We start from the raw sequence: 20,674 nt of genomic DNA, 5'->3' as shown, positions 1-20,674 counted from the left end.
AAAAAAAAAAAAAAAAAAGAAAAAGAAATGCTTTGGCTATACAGGCTCTTTTTTGTTTTCATATCAATTTTTTGAATAGTTTTTTCTATTTCTGTGAAAAATAACATTGATAGTTCATAGAAATAGCATTGAATCAGTAGATTTCTTTGGGGAGTCTGGTCATTTTAATGATATTGATTCTTCCAATCCGTGAGCATGGAATATTTTTCTATTTCTTTGTGTCATCTATGATTTCTTTCAGCAGTGTTTTCTAGTTCTCCTTGTAAAGATCCTTCACCTCCTTGGTTAAATGTATTACTAGGTGTTATTGTGTATGTGAGTATTGAAAGTGGGATTGCATTCTTGACTTGGGTCTCAGCTTGAATCTTATTGTATAGAAATACTACTGATTTTTATACATTGATCTTGTATCCTGAAACTTTGCTGAAGTTTTTTTTTTTTTTTTTTTTTTTTTTTTTTTTTTTTTTTTTCAATCAGATCTAGGAGCTTTTATGCAGAGACTAGGGAGTTTTCTAGATATACAATCATATCACCTGCAAACAGAGATATTTTGACTTCTGACTTTCTCTTCTTCTATTTGGATGCCTTTTATTTCTTTCTCTTGCCTGATTGCTCTGGCTAAGACTTCCAGTACTATATTAAATAGGAGTGGTGAAAGTGGGCATCCTTGTCTTACTCCAGTTCTCAAGGGGAATGCTTCCAGCTTCTGTCCATTTAGTATGATGTTGGCTGTGGATTTGTCATAGATGGTTCTTATTTTGAGGTATGTTCCTTCAACACCTAGTTTGTTGGAGTTTTTAACATGAATGGATGCTGAATTTTATCAAAATCTTTTTCTGCATATATTGAGATGATTGTGTGGCTTTTGTTTTTAGTTCGGTTTATGTGATGAATCACATTTAGTGATTTGTATATGCTGACACAACCCTGAATCCCAGGGATAAAGCCTACTTGATTGAGGTGGATTAGCTTTTTGATGTGCTGCTGGATCTGGATTGCTAGTATTTTGTTGAGGATTTTTGCATCTGTGTTCATCAAGGATATTGACCTGAAGGTTTCTCTTTTTGTTGTGTCTTTACCAGGTTTTGGTGTCAGAATGATGCTGGCCTCATAGAATGAGTTAGGGAGGATTCCCCCCTCCTCAGATTTTTTTGGAACAGTTTCTGTAGGAATGGTACCAGCTCTTTATACCTCTGGTAGATTTTGGCTATGAATGCATGTGGTCCTGGGTTTTTTCTGGTTCCTAGGCTTTTTGTTACTGATTCAATTTCAGATCTCATTATTGGTCTGTCCAGGGATTCAATTTCTTCCTGGTTCAATCTTGAGAGGCTGTATGTTTCCAGGCTGTATGTTTTCTAGTTTGTGTCCAAAAACGTGTTCATAGTCATCTCTGAGAGTTTTTGTATTTCTATGGGGTCAAGTGGTAACGTCCTCTTTGATATTTCTGATTGTGTTTATTTGGATCTTCTCTCTTTATTCTTTATTAGTCTGGGTCATGATCTATGAAACCTATCCTTTTTAATAACTCCTGGATCATTGATCTTTTGTATAGTTTTTTTGCATCTCAATTTCCTTCAGCTCAGCTCTAATTTTGGTTATTTCTTGTCTTCTGATAGATTTGGTGTTGGTTTGCTCGTTTCTCTAGTTCTTCAAGGTGTGATGCTGGATTGTTAATCTGAGATCTTTGTTGCCCAGGCTGGAGTGCAGTGATGCAATCTTGGCTTACTGCAACCTCCACCTCCCGGGTTCCAGCAATTCTCCTGCCTCAGCCTCCCAAGTAGCTGGGACTACAGGCACGTGCCACCACGTCTGGCTAATTTTTGTAGTTTTCAGTAGAGATGGGGTTTCACCATACTGGCCAAGCTAGTCTCAAACTCCTGACCTTGTGATCTGCCTGTCTTGTCCTCCCAAAGTGCTGGGATTACAGGCATGAGCCACTGCACCCAGCTGAAACTTTACTCTTAATATGGCTTTGCTGTGTCTCAGAGATCCTGGTATATTGTTATCTTTCTTCTCATTAGTTTCAAAGAATTTCTTAATTTCTGCCTTAATTTCATTGTTTACCCAAAAGTCATTCAGGAGCAGGTTGTTTAATTTCCATGTAATCGGGTGGTTTTGAGTGATTTTCTTAGTACTTGTTTCTGTTTTTATTCTGCTGTTGCCTGAGAGTGTGTTTGGTATTATTTCAGGTTATGTCTAATTGTGTGTTCAGTTTTAGAGTATATGCCATGTGTAGATGAGAATAATGTATATTTGTTTTGGGGTGCAGAGTTCTGTAAGCCTATTCGGTGAAGTGTCAAGTTGAGGTCCTTAATATCTTTGTTAGTTTTCTGCCTTGATAATGCATGTAATACTGTCAGCAAAATGCTGAAGTCTCCCACTATTATTATGTGGTTACCTAAGTCTCTTTGTAGGTCTCTAAGAACTTACTTTATGAATCTGGGTGCTCCTGTGTTAGGTGCATATATATTTAGGATAGTTAAGTCTTCTTGTTGAATTGAACTCTTTACCATTATGTAATGCCCTTCTTTGTCTTTTCTGATCATTATTGATATATTTGGATAGAAACTGTTATAGCAACCCTTGCTTTTTTCTGTTTTGTTTGGTTGGTGCATTTTTCTGCACCCCTTTACTTTTTAGCTGATTGGTGTCACTGCATGTGATATACATCTCCTGTAGACAGCATACAGTTGGATCTTGCTTCTTTCTCCAACTTGCCACTCTGTGCCTTTTAATTGGGGCATGCAACCTGTGTACATTCAAGTTGAATACTGGTATGTGTGAATTTGATCCTGTCATTGTCTTGTTAGCTGGTTATTATGCAGATTCGATTGTGTGGTTGCTTTATACTGTCAATGGTCTATTACTTAAGTCTGTTTTTGTGGTGGCTGGTAATGAACTTCCTTTCTCATATTTAGCACTTCCTTAAGGATCTCTTCTAAGGCAGCTCTGATGGCAGTGAATTCCCTTAGCATTTGCTTGTCTGAAAAGGATCTTATTTTTCATTCACTTATGAAGCTTAGTTTGGCTAGATATGAAATTCTTGGTTGGAATTTCTTTTAAGAATGCTCAATATAGGCCCCCAGTCTCTTGTGGCTTATAGCATTTCTGATGAAAGGTCCACTGTTAGCCTGATGGGGTTCCCCTTGTGGGTGACCTGCCCTGTCTCCCTAGCTGCCTTTAACATTTTTTCTTTCATTTCAACCTTGAAGAATCTGATGACTATGTCTTGGAGATATGGTGTCTTTGGGATGGTCACCTCGTCTAGTATCTCACAGGGGTTCTCTGCATTTCCTGAATTTGAATGTTGTCCTCCCCAGTGAGGCTGGGGAAATTTTTGTGAATAATATCCTCAAGTATGTTTTCCAAGTTGCTTGCCTTCTCTCCCTCTCTTTCAAGAACACCAATGAGTGACTGATTTGTTCTTTTTACATAATAATTTTCTTTATTGTTTTTTCTTTATTTTGTCTGAACTGAATTTTATTGAAGAACTGGTCTTTGAGCTGAGACTCTTTCCTCAGCTTGCATTTGTATTATGAAATTCTTAAAATGAATGATTCAGCTCTATCAGATCAGTTTGATTATTTCTTTAAATGGCCATTTTGTCTTTTATCTCCTGTATCATTTTGTTGTATTCCTTAGATTCCTTGGATCAAGTTTTGACTTTCTCTTGGATGTTGATGATCTTTGTTTCTATGCATATTCTGAATTCTAGTTCTGTCATTTTGAACAGGTTAAGAACCATTGCTAGGATGCTAGTGTGGTCTTTGGAGGTAAGAAGATACTCTGGCTTTTTGAGATGCCAGAGTTCTTGCATTGTTTATTTGTCATCTGTGTGGGTTGATGTTCCTTTAATCTTTGAAGTTGCTGTCCTTTGGATGGGTTTTTGTTTTATGTTTTATGTTCTCTGATGTCCTTGGGGGACATCTGATTTTGGTACAAGGTGGGTTCAGTTGACTGGGTTCCCATCTGGAAGATTTTAAGGGGTCAAGGCTCAGCTTAGCACTCCTGGTCTGCATGCTCTAACTCTGCAGGACTGGTATCAGGCCCCCACCTTTGTTCTCTCACCCCTCAAGGCTAAGAACCTGCTGCACTGGAGGGACTGAAGTATTCTCAGTCTGCTGGCCACAAAACTCCGATGAGTGGTGCAGGCCAAAGCACTTCATCAGGGTAGTGGCAGCAGGATCCATGCTCATTCACATGTGCCAGCAGCCAGGGCAGTGCAGTGGGTTGTACGTGCATCACCTGGGGTAGGGTACCTCTGAGAGTAGGGCTGCAGGGTTCCTGCATGCAGTTGCCCTGGTGGTGGGATGCAGGCAGGGACAGAAGTGCCAGTGACAGTGTTCACACTGATGATGGCAGTCATGGGGGCACGAGGCTACCAGTCTTTGTGCATGAGTCTGCACAGGCAGCAGTGGTAGTGTAGGGGTGGGTAGAGTTGCCAGCATCCATGCATGCATTCACACCGACAGTTGTGCTGGCACTGGGAAGGCAGGGAAGGTTGTCTGTGTGTTGGTTTGCAGCAGCCACAGTGGCAGCACGGAGGTGGGGGCAGAGTTGCTGGTGTCTGTGCATGCATTTGTGCCAGTGATGCTGTTGGGGGGGGCGTGGGGCCATGCACACATTCACACTGGTGGCAGTGTCAGCAGGAGTGGGGGTGGGGTTGCTGGTGTCCATGCACTCTTTCACACCAGAAATGGCAGCACCAGGGGGAGGCAGGACCACACGTTGCACTTATGCCAGCAGCAGCAGTGGGATATGTGCACACACGAGCCATTGGAGGAGAAGAGGCAAGGTCCACCCACACGTGTGCACTGGCAAAGTGGTGGTGGGGTGGCCATGGACAAGTGCATGCTGGCAAGGTGGTGCGGGGGAGGCTGTGGTCAGGGGAGGCTGCAGGTGGGCTGATGCATGTCAGTCGGGGTTGCTCTGCTGGAGCTCTCCAGTGGTCAAGTGCCATCAGCCAGCAAAGCAGCTATGATATGGTCCCCAAGGAAGCACCCTGGTTGGGCATCTGAGGCTGAAACTCCAGCTAGCGTGGCCAGGATGGAGCCTCAGGAGAGGCCAGCAGACAGGGGACCACTCAGATTGGACTGGTCCCATCTCATGGGTAAGACCCTTCTCCTCTGTCTAGGTCTCATGGTCACCCTATGGCCAAAGTCTCCTAGAGGAGCACGGCAAGGCTTGGGGGATTTGTGTCCCTGGCCATGCTTGACTGCAGACATTTCTGCACCAAACCCTCTGGGCTCTGCCCAGGATGTACCTCTATTCCTACTACCTCTCTAAGAAGCTCTTCCTGCCAGCTCAATTGTCTGTGAGGGTTGTGGGGTTTCCTGCTGCCTGGATTCCAAAGGTCCACGGCAGGGGCAGGCTGCCTGTTCAACCCCTTCCCCAGGAGTTCCTGGGGGGTCAAGAACGAGCGTGGGTGCTTTGTAGCCCTGTGCAGGGTGTGCAGCTTCCTGACCCTTCAGCCGAGCATCTGCGTTCTCCCTGTGTCCACTCTTAATGTAGGGTTTTCTAGATATGGAATCATATCGTCAGCAAAGAGAAAGAGTTCAACTTCTTTTCCTTTTGGGATGTGTTTCTCTTGCCTGAGTCCTCTGGCTAGGACCTCCAACTTCTATTTCTTAAATATGATTGCTGCATACTAAAATGGTTTAAAAAAATTTGGCTGCTAAGTGTGAAAGTGTTAAATAGCAACTGTCATGAAATTAACAAAATTTAACAAAATTAAGGTGTTTCCAATATTAAAAAAAAATTTCTATTTTTTTTAGTTTTTGGTTTGTGAGAGGACAAGTAACTTTTGATCTGATTCAGAACATGTCTTTGAAAGAAGAACTGTTTTGGAACATAACATAAAAATGTATCTCTCCATCTTATAAAAATTTAGTCTTTTTTGCCTAATAACTGACATTTAAGTTTTTTATTTTAGTTGCTGACTCAACACTTTATGCTTAAGTTAAAGGTGACCGTATGTTTTTAAATTTATTAAAGGAGATTTCAATTAGCTATTGGAGAAGCCAATATTAAATTTAAAGCCATTGGAGAAGCCAATATTAAATTTAAGACTTTACTGAAATACTCAGGGACAATATCTAAGCTCAATGCAAAATCTTCAGCTGGCTTGTAAATTACTATTTATAACAAAAAAGTGCTACAATACAGTTAATAGCACTATATTTTATAAACAACGTTTGTACTATCATATCATTTAACTCAATGTCTGCTCACTATTATACTTAAGCATGATTATAACACATATAAACATGTGAGTTTTCCAGCATTAAGCAAAGCGCGATCAGAAATAATAAAAAATTCCTATACGTTCACCTTCAGTAGATTCATATCATTTTCTTGTCATCATCAAAAGCAAAGTTAACTGTTTTCAAGATGCTGGATTATTACTATAATCTAAAAGAAACTCTATTCTTGTGCCATCTTCCCTTTTACATAATTTTAGTTGTGTTGGAATAAATATTCAAAAAAAAAAAAAACCAAACAGAAAACGTAAAGCAAAATAATAAAAATTCTTTTCTAAAACACACTGAGGAAAATGCAACATTCCTCTCAGGAACAGGGCCTTCCAGAACAAAGATTATTGAGGACCCTGTACCCCTAGGGAAAACTACTGGAGTCTCAATGGGCTTGAGGATGGGCAGGCACCACCAGGGAAGTGGGGAGGCCTGCAGAACTTGACTAATGACCATCATCATGTGTGGATTCTGATTAGTTGCGCCCACCACCCCCAAATTAGTTACTGCTTTAAAATGGTCCTCCCAGAATGAAACAGAAAAAGTTCTGCCAGCTGCCATACACAAATAATAATAATAATAAAACACATATGTATAATCCTCCTTTGGCAGTAAAATAGCCAAGACTTGAATCAACAAGATCTGGAGGTTGTAATAACACCAAGAGAGAGCACACAGAACTGAGTTCTGGGTAAGGGTGGAGCTCTGGTGTCAGGCTGCCTGGACATGAGTCGCAGTTCAGTCAGTGCTTGGCTGGGCCAGTTAAATTACTTAATCTTTCTGTGCACTGATATCCTCCGGCACAAAATGAGGATAATAAGAGCACCTACTGCATGTCATCAGGATGAAAAGAGAGGAGCACAGAGGGCCCTTCGAGCTATGTATGGCTCACAGTAAATGTTAACTCCTGTGATTTTTTTTTTTTTTTTTTTTTGAGATGGAGTCTCGCTCTATCGCCCAGGCTGTAGTGCAGTGGCACAATCTCGGCTCACTGCAACCTTTGCCTCCCAGGTTCAAGCGATCTCCTGCCTCAGCCTCCTGAGTAGCTGGAATTAGAGGTGCGTGCCACCATGACTCGCTAATTTTTGTATTTTTAGTAGAGATAGGGTTTCACCATGTTGGTCAGGCTGGTCTTGAACACCTGACTACGTACGTGATCTGCCCTCCTCGGCCTCCCAAAGTGCTGGGATTACAAGTGTGAGACACCACACCCGGCCAACTCCTATGATTATTATGATGTCTGTACTGTTCAGTAACTCTGCAATTGGGGCAAATCTCTTCAGTTATGGGTACAAGTCGCCTCATCTGTAAAATGGGCAACAGTTATCTTTTATGACATTGAGTTGGTGGGAGATGGAAGCAGGATTGGGCCACTGAATCTCCTGAGGCCCATTTGAGTTCTGAGACATAGTTATTTAGCAAAAAAATTTTGTAATCAATACTGAGGAAACCCTGCCACAGAGCATGCTGGAGAGGGCACATGGTGTGCCATCATCGGGACAAATGACTCGCAAATAAGCATTAAGGTTCCAAATGTCATTAAATTCCAAATGTGGCCTGAAGTTGTTTAGGATGAGACCAATGCTTTCCTTGTCATTAACACTTCCATTTGTTTCCAGTCCTGAATTAAAGGTGTATATTAATTTATATAGCTCCAGATCTACTGTGAAGGTTTAGAAACCATTTTGGAAAAATGAAAGATAAGAGAGAAGATAGGCAGTATAAACAATACTATTGTCAACTGTCTGAGGTGGATGGCTTCCCACTCACTTCTCATTAGGCATCTAATCTAATTTTTTAAATGCTACTCCACCTATGTTTAAATACGTTTCTCTTAGTTTTTGGTATAACCAAAATCTCTCAGGGAAACCAGCCTAACTCCTAAGACCTGCTTCTTTGGGTTAAATGCCAGGGGCCTGAACATACCAGCTTCAAGTGTGGTGAAGTTCTGACCACTCCATTCACTCCATTTCCAGAAGTGGCTGGCATCAGCACAGCGTACTCGGGCCATATACTCTGTGGCAGGTTCCAGTTCACTTAAGAAGTACTCACCGTTCACCTTGACAGAAACATCGTACTGCTTGATCAAAAAAGAGAAGAAAGGAAAAAGGAGAAAAGAACAAGACAGAAGCATCGGTGAGTATATCCCAATTACAAAGGCGAACCAGGACACAGCAAATCCTGACCTGGAGGTCAGGATCGGTTCTTCTTTGGGGGGAAAAAAATCTCCAAGGCCCATTTCCTAACCATAAAAGTCTATGATTAATTTCATGGACCTTTTCAAACAGATGACCCACACCATTTGAACCTACACAGAAATGAGTTTAAAGTGATTTTATTCATCAGTGTCTCTGTTCAGGGCAAAAAGGAATTTGAAAATTAAGCAGGGTTCTTACTTGCATCATTTTTCCTTCACCATGGAGTTCAATCTGACACAAATATGTGAAATTATTCCTCATGGAGTGCACCTTCCAGGTCATGATGGCGTTTGTGGCATTTACATTTTCAAAGTTGACACTAAAAGGATTCATTAAATAAACTGTCAAAAAAAGAAAAGAAAAGAAACAAAGAAAAAAATTCAAGCATAGATCCAAAAGACATTGGTAATAGTTTATTTCTTCATTTGTTCAACAAGTATTTTTTTGTTCACTTTTGAGAACATGACAAACAAGAACTTACAGACAAGCTAGAATGAACCAACAGCCTTTCTCTCTCAAAGATTCTACTACACACATTGAACAAAATACAGAAAGAAACTACCTGAGGACTCTTAAAATTAAACACACGTAGGCAAATTGGGAAGGGGAGTCAAAACTTGGAGAAGGTGGCTCACAGGGGAGAATTGTAACAGAACTCAGAGTCTAACCAAAATAGCATTAACAATGTCAAGGATATAATCCAAAACATGTAGAATGTGCTAGGAATGCAACATCTTTAGATGACAGCGGGACTGGCCAGAACGGCCCAGGCTCTGTTCCAGTCCTCCCTAGAAACAGGATGTCCTTTAACACTTTAGTGCAGCGAGTCATGTGTTGTCAGGATATAAAATCCAGGATGGATGCTTCTGAGGTCTCTCAGCTATGGTACAAGTGAAGAACTCAGAGATAAGATTCTGTTTGCCCTGGGCAGCTCTCTGCAACCTTGTGGACCAGCAGCAATACATCCCAGGCTTGTGTTGTCCCTTGCTGCCCGTCTGATGGTAGTAAGTCCATTTCATGTAACTTGTTGTGTATGAGTGTATTCTGTCAAACTGGATTCGGACAGTTGATAACCAGTGTACAGAGAGCACCTGCTTCACAAAACTGGCACAGCAAGCAGGATTCAATTTGACAGAACAATGGCTCATTGGTGAAGTAGAAGGGGCAATACCCTATCTTATACCTAGCCCACGGCAGAGACATCAGACCAGCTAGATGTTTTATGAGGAAGAAGCAGTGATAAGAGAGACACAGGCCACATATATACCCCGAGAATGTGGGTGAGGTGGCTGCATGGATTGTGGCAGAGGAAAGAAGCATGGAAACAGGGGAGCTTAGTGCACATATGTGATTGCTCCTTCCTGGGTACTTAGATGCATCTGAAGGCATCTGAGAGGGAATTAAAAAGAGGTCCTCTGATGGTCCTTGAGACATCTGAGAGGGAACCAGCATGCACAATGCAGGCTTTCACAGAGAAGGAGACTCAAGATCCAAAGGACACACATAGACATAAGCAGTAAGCTCTCAAGCAACCTGGTTGGTGTGTTTGTTGGATAAAGGGACACTGTGGACCCAAATGGTGCAGTTGGGGTTGCAGCCAAAGTCTCTAGGTGCCTACCGAAGGCCACTGGCCTAATACTCTTGTTAAGAGAAAACAGAAAAAGAAGAAAATTCAGACTTTTCTGGGGTTCTTGGACCCTGGAGCCCACATGACAGTATTTCCTTATTCTTTTAGGTGAAAAATTAAACTGGCGACATTTGGAGGTTTTCGGAGAAACATAGTGACCCCCAAGATGCTTATCTGGTTGTGGGCAGGGCCCGTTGGGCCACTTCAGGTGCCAGTAACTATGGTTCCTACCACTCAGTGCATCACAGGCATTGGCATTTTGGCTGCTTGGGGCACAGAAAGCCACCTCCACCTGAAGGGGTATGTTCCCCCAACACAGCTAAGAATTTGAGCCATAACAGTGGGGCATATCCACTTCTGCCTGCCACCTAAGCTCCCCAAGTTCCAACGGCTTATTCAACAAAAGTAGTACTATTATACATACTGAGTGGAGAATAGGACAGTACTTGTTAATCGAGTTAACCTGCAAAAGCCACAACCATGCACAAAAGTCAACGCAACCTTACACACAAAACGTACTTCTACAAGGACATCTGTCCAGCAACTGGATTATATGTTATATATGTTATAAACCACCCTCTCACAATGCAACAGCCCAGTTTGGCTGGTCACAAAAGGCTCCCCAGGGCATGGAGACTAACCATGGACTATCACAGGCTAAATGCCAAGGCCACTTAAGCTGAGCACCAAAGAAGAATCCCTGATATAGCCAAACAAAAGTGTTGCCCCTTGTGGCATCCTCTAATAAAAACGAGACCCAGCAGCTGGTAGGTCTCTTTAAGTACTGGAGACCACATATACCCAACCTGAGTGTCCTTTTGCTCTCCTTAGTCAAGGTGACCAGCAAACCCATCAATTTTAAATGAAGTCCTTTGCAACAACAGGCCTTGGAAGCCCTTCAGCAAGTTGTGGTCCAGGCACTGCTTTTAGAACCCTTAATCCCTGTTAGTTCAACACAATTACAGATGTCCAAAACCTCCATGCATGCTGACTGGAGTCTCTGGAAAGAAAAAACCACCACCGGGATGTACCAGCCTCTCACATTTTGGATACAAAAGTTGCTTGAAGCAGCCCCCAGATAGACCCCTTTTAAACAGCAACTCCTTGCTTGCTACTAGGCACCAGTCTCTGGACACTGAGCATCTTATGGCCAGAGCACCACACATGACACTACAACATGAAATGCCCATTCTTACTTGGGTTCATGCAAACTCCACCAATCAAATTAGACAGGCTCAACAGAGCTCAATTATGAAATGAAACTGGCACATTTAACATCATGTCCACCCAGGCCCCACGGGACCAGTAGGTTCCACGAACAAAGGGCTAGCTAACGAAAAGTGACCAAGTAACCTGTTGAGGATGTTTTGGCTCCTCCTATGGATTAAAAAATATGCCTACCAATGGTCTGGCATGGTTTACTAACAGTTCTGCCAAACTAAAAGCAGATGGGTTTCATTGGGCTGCCACCACCATCTGGCCAATAGATAGCCAACTTTTGACAGAGACTGGACATGGACATTCTATCCAATAGGCCAAATTACTTGCAGTGGCAATGGCCATGCCAGCCACCTTTCTCACCATATCTTGCTGTATTTTCACAGACTCATGGGCCATTGCCAATAGCCTAGCCATGTTGTCAGAAGAAAAACAACTGAGTGACTGGACTGATTAAGGAATCCCGTGTGGGACAAGACTTATGGCAAGAGCTTGCAACATAAAAGCTGTCAGAATCAAAATGGGGTCATTTATGTTAAAAAACAAAATCCTGAAAAATGAAGCCAGGTAAGGTCACACAGGATGGGCTCTCTTACACCAATACCTGAAAACAAAACTATCCTGAAACAACCTGTAAAAGCCACAACCATGCACAAAGGTCAACACAACCTTACACAAAAAAATACTTCTACAAGGGTATCTGCCCAGCAACAGGATTATCCAACCTTACACTGACACCATCCTTGTTATTGATCCTTGTAGTCAAAAATAATTATCTGAAAACATTATGTAATCCTTCTCATTTTTTCTTTAAAAACCTTTGTCTCTGTTTACCTTCCTGAATATACATAGTCTTCTATGGCACATGTATTCCCATTGCAATGTCTATTCCTGAATAAATATCATTTTCTTTTAGAGTCTCCCTCTCTGTCATTTAGATTGGCATACTGGTATCTCAGAAGCAAGACTAAGATGGCTAAAGAAAAGGCTCCATCGATCGTCCCACCTGCGGGATCACCACATTTAACAATTATATGAAAAAAGCACCTTCATAAGACTGAAAAATCAAGTAGGCACTCACAGTACCTGGCTTCAACATCGTATCACTGAAAGAGGCACTGAAAAGGTGAAGAAAGATATTCTTCAATCACTGATGCCACCCCTCCCCTATTCCCTGGCAGCAGCCCTGTGTCATGGACAGAACCTCTGTGCACTTAGGACAGGGAGAGCTCAGTGATTGAGAGACTTTGCATGGAATTCAGTGCTGCCCAGTCACTGGCAAAGCAAGTAAAACTGGGTTGAACTCAGCTGATGTCCGCCTACAGAGGGAGCATTCAGATGAGCCCTAGCCAGACAGGAATCACCCATCCCAGCAGTCAGAACCCAGTGGTTCTGTCAAGGCTCAACACTGTAGGCTAAAGTGCTCTGAGGCCCTAAATAAACTAGAAAGCCAGTCTAGGCAACAAGGACTGCAACTCTTAGGTGAATCATAGTGTTGAGCCAGGCTTAGAGCAAGCAGACTTCAGGGAAAGATGACCTACTGAGACATTAGCTGGGAAGGCTTAAGGGAGTGTTTGTGCCACCCCTGCTCCAACCCCAGGCAGCACAGTTCGTGGCTCCAAAAGAAACCCTTTCCTTCCACATGAGGAGAGGAGAGGGAGGAGTAAAGAGGACTTTGTCTTGCATCTTGGATACCAGCTCATCCAAAGTAGGACAGGGTACCAGTCAGAGTCATGAGGCCCCCATTCTAGGCCCTATCTCTCAGATGACATTTCTAAAGACACACCCTGGGCCAGAAGAGAACCTGTTGCCTTGAAGGGAAGTACCCCACCCAAGCAGGACCCATAACCTGCTGACTAAAGAGCCCTTGGGCGCTGAATAACCAGGAGCAATACCCAGGTGGTACACCATGGGCCTTGGGTGAAACTCTGAGACTTGCTGGCTTCAGATGAGAACCACTATCGTGCCTACAGTGAGAGACACCCTCTGCCTAAGAGAAGTAAAAGGGATTTTGTCTTGTACCTTAGGTACCAATTGGAGACAGGGGAGTAGAGCACCAAGTGGGCTCTTGGGGTCTCTGATTCCAGGCCTTGGCTCTTGGCTGGCATTTCTGGATCTGACCTGGTGCACAGAGGAGCCCACTGCCCTAAAAGGTGAATCCCAGACCTGGCAACATTCACCACAAGCTGACTAAAGAGTCCTTGGGCCTTAGGCCAGGTGCGGTGGCTCACGCCTATAATCCCAGCACTTTGGGAGGCCAAGGGGGTGGATCATGAGGTTGGGAGTTCAAGACCAGCCTGGCCAACATGGTGAAATCCCGTGTCTACTAGAAATACAAAAATTAGCCAGGCATGGTGGCAGGTGCCTGCAATTCCAGCTATCCGGGAGGCTGAGGCAGAGAATTGCTTGAACCTGGGAGACAGAGGTTGCAGTGAGTCGAAATCATACCACTGCACTCCAGCCTGGGCGACAGTGAGTGAGACTCCGTCTCCAAAAAAAAAAAAAAAAAAATTATATAAATAGAAACAAGAAAAGTTAAAAGTAAAGAGACAAAGTTAAAGGGTATAGTTTTATTACTTTTCTTTTGCCTGTTTGTTTAGTGTAAGCAGTATTATGTTATCAGCTTAAAATAATGAGTTATAATGTAGTATTTGCAAGCCTCACGGTAACCTCAAATTTAAAAAAAAATATGTATAATGAATATGCAACAAGGAAAAAGCAGAAAATTAAATCATACCACCAGGGAAAATCACCTGCACTAGAAAAAGACATGAAGAAAGGAAAGAAGAAAGAGAAGAACAGAAAACAACCAGAAAACAAATAAAAAAATGGCCAGAGTAAGACCTTCTTTATCAATAATATTGAATGTAAATGGACTAAACTTTCCAATCAAAAGACAGAGAGTGGCTGAATGGATTTAAAAACAGAAGACCCAATGATCTGTTGCCTATGAGAAACACACTTAACCTATAAAGGCACGTACAGACTGAAGATAAAGGGATAGAAAAATATATTCCATGACAATGGAAACCAAAAAGAAACAGGAGTAGCTTTACTTACGCCAGACAAAATAGATTTCAAGACAAAACCTATAAAGAGACACAAAGTAGGTCATTATGTAATGATAAAGGGGTCAATTCAGCAAGAGGATATGACAATTAGAAATATATACACAACCAACACTGGAGCAGCCAGATATATAGAGAAATATCAGAGCTATAGAGAATGATAGACCCTAATACAACAGCTGCAGACTTTAACACCCCATTTTCAGCATTAGACTGATCTTCCAGACAGAAAATCAACAAAGAAATATCTGATTTAATCTTCACTATAGAACAAATGGGCCTAATAGATATTTACAGAAATATTTTGTACAACGGCGAGAGAATACACATTCTTCTCCTCAGCACATTGCTCACTCTCAAGGACAGATTATATGTTAGGTCATAAAACAAGTCTCAAACAGTTTTAAAAATTGAAATAATAGCAGGCATCTTCTCTGATCACAATGGAATAAAACTAGAAATCAATAACAAGAGGAATTTTGGAAACTATAAACTACATAGAAATTAAACAATACGCTCCCAAATCAAGAAATTAAGAAGGAAACTGAAAACATTCTTGAAACAAATGATAATAGAAACACAATGCACCAAAACCCATAGGATGCAGCAAAAACACTACCAAGAAGGAAGTTTATAGCTATAAGTGCCCACATCAAAACAGAAGAAAAACTTCAAATACACAACCTAATACAGAAGTAGAAAAGCAAGAGCAAACCAAACCTAAAGTTAGAATAAATAATAAAGATCAGAGATGAAATAAATGAGATTGAAATGAAGAAAACAAAACAAAAGACCAACAAAAGTGGTTTCTTTGAAAAGATAAACAAAATTGACAAATCATTAGCCAGACCAAGAAAAAAAAAAGAGAGAGAAGACCCAAATAAATAAAATCAGAGATAAGAAGAGAGATATCACAACTGATATTGCAGAAATTCAAAGGATCATTAGAGGCTACTATGAGCAACTATATGGCAATAAATTGGAAAATCTAGAAGAAACAGAAAAATTCCTAGACACATAAATCTAACAATATTGAACCGTGAAGAAATCCAAAACCTGAACAGATTCAATAACAAGTAACAAATTTGAACTTGTAATAAAAAGTCTCTCAGCAAAGAAAAGCCTGGGACCCAGTGGCTTTACTGCTAAACTCTACCAAACATTTAAAGAAGAACTAATACCAATTCTACTCAAACTACTCTGAAAAACAGAGGAGGAGGGAATATGTCCAAAGTCATTCTACTAGTCCAGTATTACCCTGATACCAAAACCAGAGACAGATAAAAAGATGAAAACTACAGGCCAATATCACTGATGAATATTGATACAAAAATCCTCAACAAAATACTCCCAAACCAAATTCAACAACATGCCAAAAAGATCACTCATCATGACCAAGTAGGATGTATCTCAGGGACGCAAACATATGCAAATCAATAAATGTGTTACATCATATCAACAGAATGAAGGACAAAAACCATATGATCCATCTCTGAGCAGCCATTGAAGGGGAAGAAACTGCGGCGGGGTGTGTGTATGTGTGTGTGTGTATGTGTGTGCATGCACTAGTGTGTGGACAAGGAGGTGGGGGCAGCTGAGTTAGAGTCCCAACTCTTGGACTCTATTTGCTATTCTCTTCTTTCTCCCCCACACCTATCTGGTGGTAGTGGGCATTTATATTTGCGTTCCTTTTCATTCATTTCTAAATCTCTTAAAAGTTGTGGGTTGCGGGTATCGGGAAAGGCAGGAAAGGGAAAAGAAGGAGAGTAGTAGCTGAAGAGGAAGAGGAGGACATGGAGATGAAGAAGATTAGCCTGGAGTTAGGGAACAGAGCCCCAGAGGAGGTGACAGAGTTAGTCTTTGATAACTGCCTGTGTGTCAATGGGGAAATTGAAGGTCTGAAAGATACTTTTAAAGAACTAGAATTTCTGAGTATGGCTAATGTGGAACTAAGTTCACTGGCCCAGCTTCCCAGCTTAAATAAACTTCGAAAATGGGAGCTTAGTGACAACATAATTTCTGGAGGCTTGGAAGTCCTGGCAGAGAAATGTCCAAATCTTACCTACCTCAATCTGAGTGGAAACAAAATAAAAGATCTCAGTACAGTAGTAGCTCTGCAAAATCTTAAGAACTGGAAAAGTCTTGACCTGTTTAACTGTGAGATCACAAACCTGGAAGATTATAAAGTATTTTTGAACTGCTGCAGCAAATCAAAGCTGGTCCACTGGAAGGATATGAGGAAGAGGAGGAGGAAGAGGAAGAGAAGGATGAAGATGAAGATGAAGCAGGTTCAGAGTTGGGAGAGGGAGGAGAGGAAGTGAGCCTCTAATACTTAATGAAAGAAGAAATTCAGGATGCAGAAGATGATGATGACTATGTTGAAGAAGGGGAAGAAGAGGAAGAAAAAGGTCTTTGAGGGGAGAAGAGGAAATGAGATGCTGAAGATGATGGAAAGGAAGAAGATGACTAGATCATTCTAAGACCAGATTCTCTAATGTTTCTGCGTGTGCAATAGAGTGATCATACCTTTGTTTCTTCATGTACAATAGCTATCCCTACTGAAGATAATGTGTAAATTTTTAGAGGAAAAGTGTGGTTTTACTGTTTTTGCCTTATCATTCCAAATAAGAACTAGTCTGTTAATGATCATATTGTATGTAGAGAAGAATTTTCATTGACTCCCATTGTGGAATTCCCTAGCAATTTATTTAGACTTAATTTTCTAAATTCAAGCTTACTGTATTAGTCATTTTTAGCCCATAATTAAAACATGATCACTTAAAAAAATATGATCATTTCAATTGATGCTAAAAAAGCATTTGATGAAATTCAATATCCCTTTCATGATAAAAGCACTAAAATAACCGGGTATAGAAGGAACATATGTCAACACAATAAAAGTCATATATGACAGACCCATAGCTAGTATCATACTGAATGGGGAAAAACTGAAATCCTATCCTCAAAGATTGGGAACAGGACAAAGATGTCCACTTTCCCCACTGTTATTTGACATCGTACTAGAAGTCCTCGCTAGAGCAATCAGACAAGATAAAGAAGGGAAGGGCATCCAAATTGGAAAGGAAGAAGTCAAATTTTCCTTGTTTACAGATGATATTATCTTATATTTGTTAAAACTTAAAGACTTCACCAATAAACTATTAGAACTGATAAACAAATTCAGTAAAGTTGCAGGATACAGAATCAATATACAAATATCAGTAGCATTCCTATATGCCAACAGCAAAATATCTGAAAAAGAAATCAAGAAAGTAATCCCATTTACAATAGCTACAAATAAAATTAAATACCTAGGAATTAACTTAACCAAAGCAGTGAAGTATCTCTACAATGAAAACTACAAAATATTGATGAAAGAAATTGAAGAAGACTCAAAAAAGGAAACATATTCTATGTTCATGGATTGGAAGAATCAATATTGTTAAAATGTCCATTCTACTCAAAGCAATCTATATAGTTACTGCAATCCATATCAAAATACCAAAGATATTCCTTACAAAAATAGAAAAAAAAAATCCTAAAATTTATACGGAACCACAAAAGACCTAGAATTGCCAAAGCTATCCTAAATAAAAAGAACCAAACTTCAGGAATCACATTAGCTGACTACAAATTATACTATAGAGCTATAGTAACCAAAACAGCATGGTAATGGCATAAAAACAGATACATAGACCAGTAGAACAGACTAGAGAACCCCAAATAAATCCATACATCTATAGTAAACTCATTTTTTACAAAGGTGGCAAAACACATACATTGGGGAGAGGACAGTCTCTTCAATAAATAGTGCTGGGAAAACTGGATATCCATATGCAGAAAAATCAAACTAGACACCTATTTCTAGCCACATACAAAAATCAAATCAAAATGGGTTAAAGACTTAAATGTAAAACCTTAAACTATGAAACTACTACAAGAAAACATCAGGGAAACTCTCTAAGACACTGGAATAATTTATGCAAGTAAAATCCATTGAGTAATACCCAACAACCACAGGCAACCAAAGCAAAAATGGACAAATAGAATCTCATCAAGTTAAAAAGCTTCTGCACAACAAAGGAAACAATCAACCAAGTGAAGAGACAAACCACAGAATGGAAATAAATTTTTTCCAAACTACCCATCTTATAAAGGATTAAGTAACCAGAATACATAAGAAGCTCAAACAACTCTATAGGAAAAAAAAAACCTAATAACTTGATTTTAAAATGGTCAAAAGATCTGAATAGACATTTCTCAAAAGGAGAAATACAATTTTCAAACAGGCATATGAAAAAATGCTCAACATCATGGATCATCAGAGAAATACAAATCAAAACTACAATCTAGCTAGGTCTATTAATCCTGTTTATCCTTTCAAAAAACCAGTGTTTGGTTTCATTGAGCCTTTGTATGGGTTTTGGGGTCTCAGTTTCCTTCAGTTCTGCTCAATTTTAGTTATTTATTTTCTTCTCTAGCTTTGGGGTCAGTTTGTTCTTGTTTTTCTAGTTTCTCTAGGTGTGATATGAGATCGTTAATTTGAGATCTTTCTAACTTCTTGATGCAGGCATTTAGCACTATAAACTTTATTCTTTACAGTGCTTTTGCTGCATCACAGAGATTTTGGTATGTTATGTCTGTTTTTGTTTATTTCCAAGAATTTTTTTATTTCTTCCTTCATTTTGTTGTTTACCCAAAAGTTTTGATTTTTTTGCATTTATTGAGACTTGATTTATGGCCGAGCATCTGGCTAATCTTGGAGTATGTTCTGTGTGCAGATGAGAAGAATGTGTATTCTGCGGTTGGTGGGTGTTCTGTAGATGTCTATTAAGCCCAATTTGTACAGTGTTGAATGTAAGTCCAGAATTCGTTAGTTTTATCCCTCGATGATCTAATGCTGTCAGTGTGGTGTTGAAATCCCCCCACTATTTTTGTGTGGTTGTGTGGTTATTATCTAAGTCTCTTTGTAGGTCATAAAACAGGAAGTACTTGTTTTATGAATCTGGGTGCTTCCATTTGTGTACATATATATTTAGAGTCAACAGTCTTCTTACTGAATTGAGCCCTTTATCATTATGTAGTGTCTGTTTTTTTTTTTTTTTTTGTTGTTGTTTTGTTTTTTGTTTTGTCTCTTTTAACTGTTGTTGGTTTAAAGTCTGTTTTATCTGATATAAGAATAGTGACCCTTACTCTTTTTGGTTTTCCATTTTTATGACAGATCTTTCTCCAACCCTTTACTTTAAGCCTATGGATGTCATTACATGTAAGATGGATCTCTTGAACATAGCAGACAGATGGGTCTTGTTTTGTTTTGTTTTTTTCTTTTAATTCAACTTGCCACTGTGCCTTTTAAGTGGGGGTGTTAAGACTGTTTACATTCCAGATTAATATTTATATAGGAGGTTTTGATCCTATTGTGAAGTTGTTAGCTGGTTGACTTGTAGTTTCTATTCTGTGTTTCCTTTATAGGGTCTGTGGGATAGATACTTAAGTGTGATTTTGTGGTAACAGGTATTGTTCTTTTGTTTCCACATTTAGAACTTCCTTAAAGATTTCTTGTAAGGTTGGTCTAATGGTAACAAATTCCCTTAGCAATTGCCTATCTGAAAAAAGATTTTAATTTACCTTCATGTATGAAGCTCAATTTGGAGGACATGAAATTGTTGGTTGGAATGTCTTTTCTTCGAGAATGCTGAAAATAGACCCCCAATCTCTTCTGGCTTGAAAGGTTTCTACTGAGAAGTCTACTGTTAGCCTGATGGGGGTTTCTTTGTAAATGATCTGACCTTTTCCTCTAGCTGCATTTAATATTTTTTCTTTAGTGCTGGCCGTAAACAATCTGGTGACTATATGCCATATTGATATTCATTTTGTGTAGAATCTAGCAGGTGTTCTCTGGATTTCTTGTATCTGGGTGTCTACCTCTCTAGCAAGATTACAGAGATTTTATTCTATTATTCCCTCAAATTTGTTTCCCAGATTGATTCCTTTTTCTCCTACTCTCTCAAGAATGCCAATAATTTGTATGTTTAGTGGCTTTACATAATGCCCCATTTCTTAAAGACTTTGTTCATTTTTAAAAATTATCTTTTCTTTATTTTTGTCTGACTAGGTTAGTTTGAAAAAACATTCTTCAAGCTCTGAAATTCTTTCTTCTGCTTTGTTCAGTCTATTAACAAAGCTTTAAATTGTATTTTGAAATTCCTTAAGTGAGTTTTTCAGTTCCAGTAGTTCTAATTGATTTCTTTTTGAGATGTTTATCTCTTTCTTCATTTCCTGGACTGATTTAGAAGTTTCTTCATGTTGATT

The 20,674-nt window shown here is 40.0% G+C and overlaps 2 protein-coding genes across 10 annotated transcripts in view; one reads left to right on the top strand and one right to left on the bottom strand.

Annotated features, from left to right (window-relative positions):
• OSMR (oncostatin M receptor) overlaps window positions 1-20,674 on the bottom strand; it is a 94,920-nt gene that overhangs the window by 23,408 nt on the left and 50,838 nt on the right. For 7 of the 9 annotated variants that reach the window (XM_017853184.1, XM_017853183.1, XM_017853189.1 and 4 more), the window contains 2 exons: window positions 8,648-8,790; window positions 8,178-8,331 (listed from right to left, as the gene is read on the bottom strand). In XM_017853184.1, coding sequence (XP_017708673.1) covers window positions 8,178-8,331; window positions 8,648-8,790 — 297 coding nt within the window. The remainder of the gene's footprint in view (window positions 1-8,177; window positions 8,332-8,647; window positions 8,791-20,674) is intronic. The other 2 variants (XM_017853188.1, XM_017853187.1) reach the window with 1 other exon arrangement.
• On the top strand, window positions 15,892-16,683 carry LOC108515977 (acidic leucine-rich nuclear phosphoprotein 32 family member E-like). Its single transcript, XM_017853192.1, has 2 exons — window positions 15,892-16,511; window positions 16,569-16,683. Exons 1-2 carry the CDS (start codon window positions 16,156-16,158, stop codon window positions 16,681-16,683), a joined length of 471 nt encoding a protein of 156 aa, XP_017708681.1. The 5' UTR covers window positions 15,892-16,155.

This window comes from Rhinopithecus bieti, unplaced genomic scaffold (genome assembly GCF_001698545.2).
Source record: "Rhinopithecus bieti isolate Rb0 unplaced genomic scaffold, ASM169854v2 scaffold_34818, whole genome shotgun sequence".
Classification (NCBI taxonomy): Eukaryota; Metazoa; Chordata; class Mammalia; order Primates; family Cercopithecidae; genus Rhinopithecus; species Rhinopithecus bieti.
The sequence above is the reverse complement of the archived record's forward strand: the minus strand, read 5'-3'. Positions and strand labels throughout refer to the sequence as shown.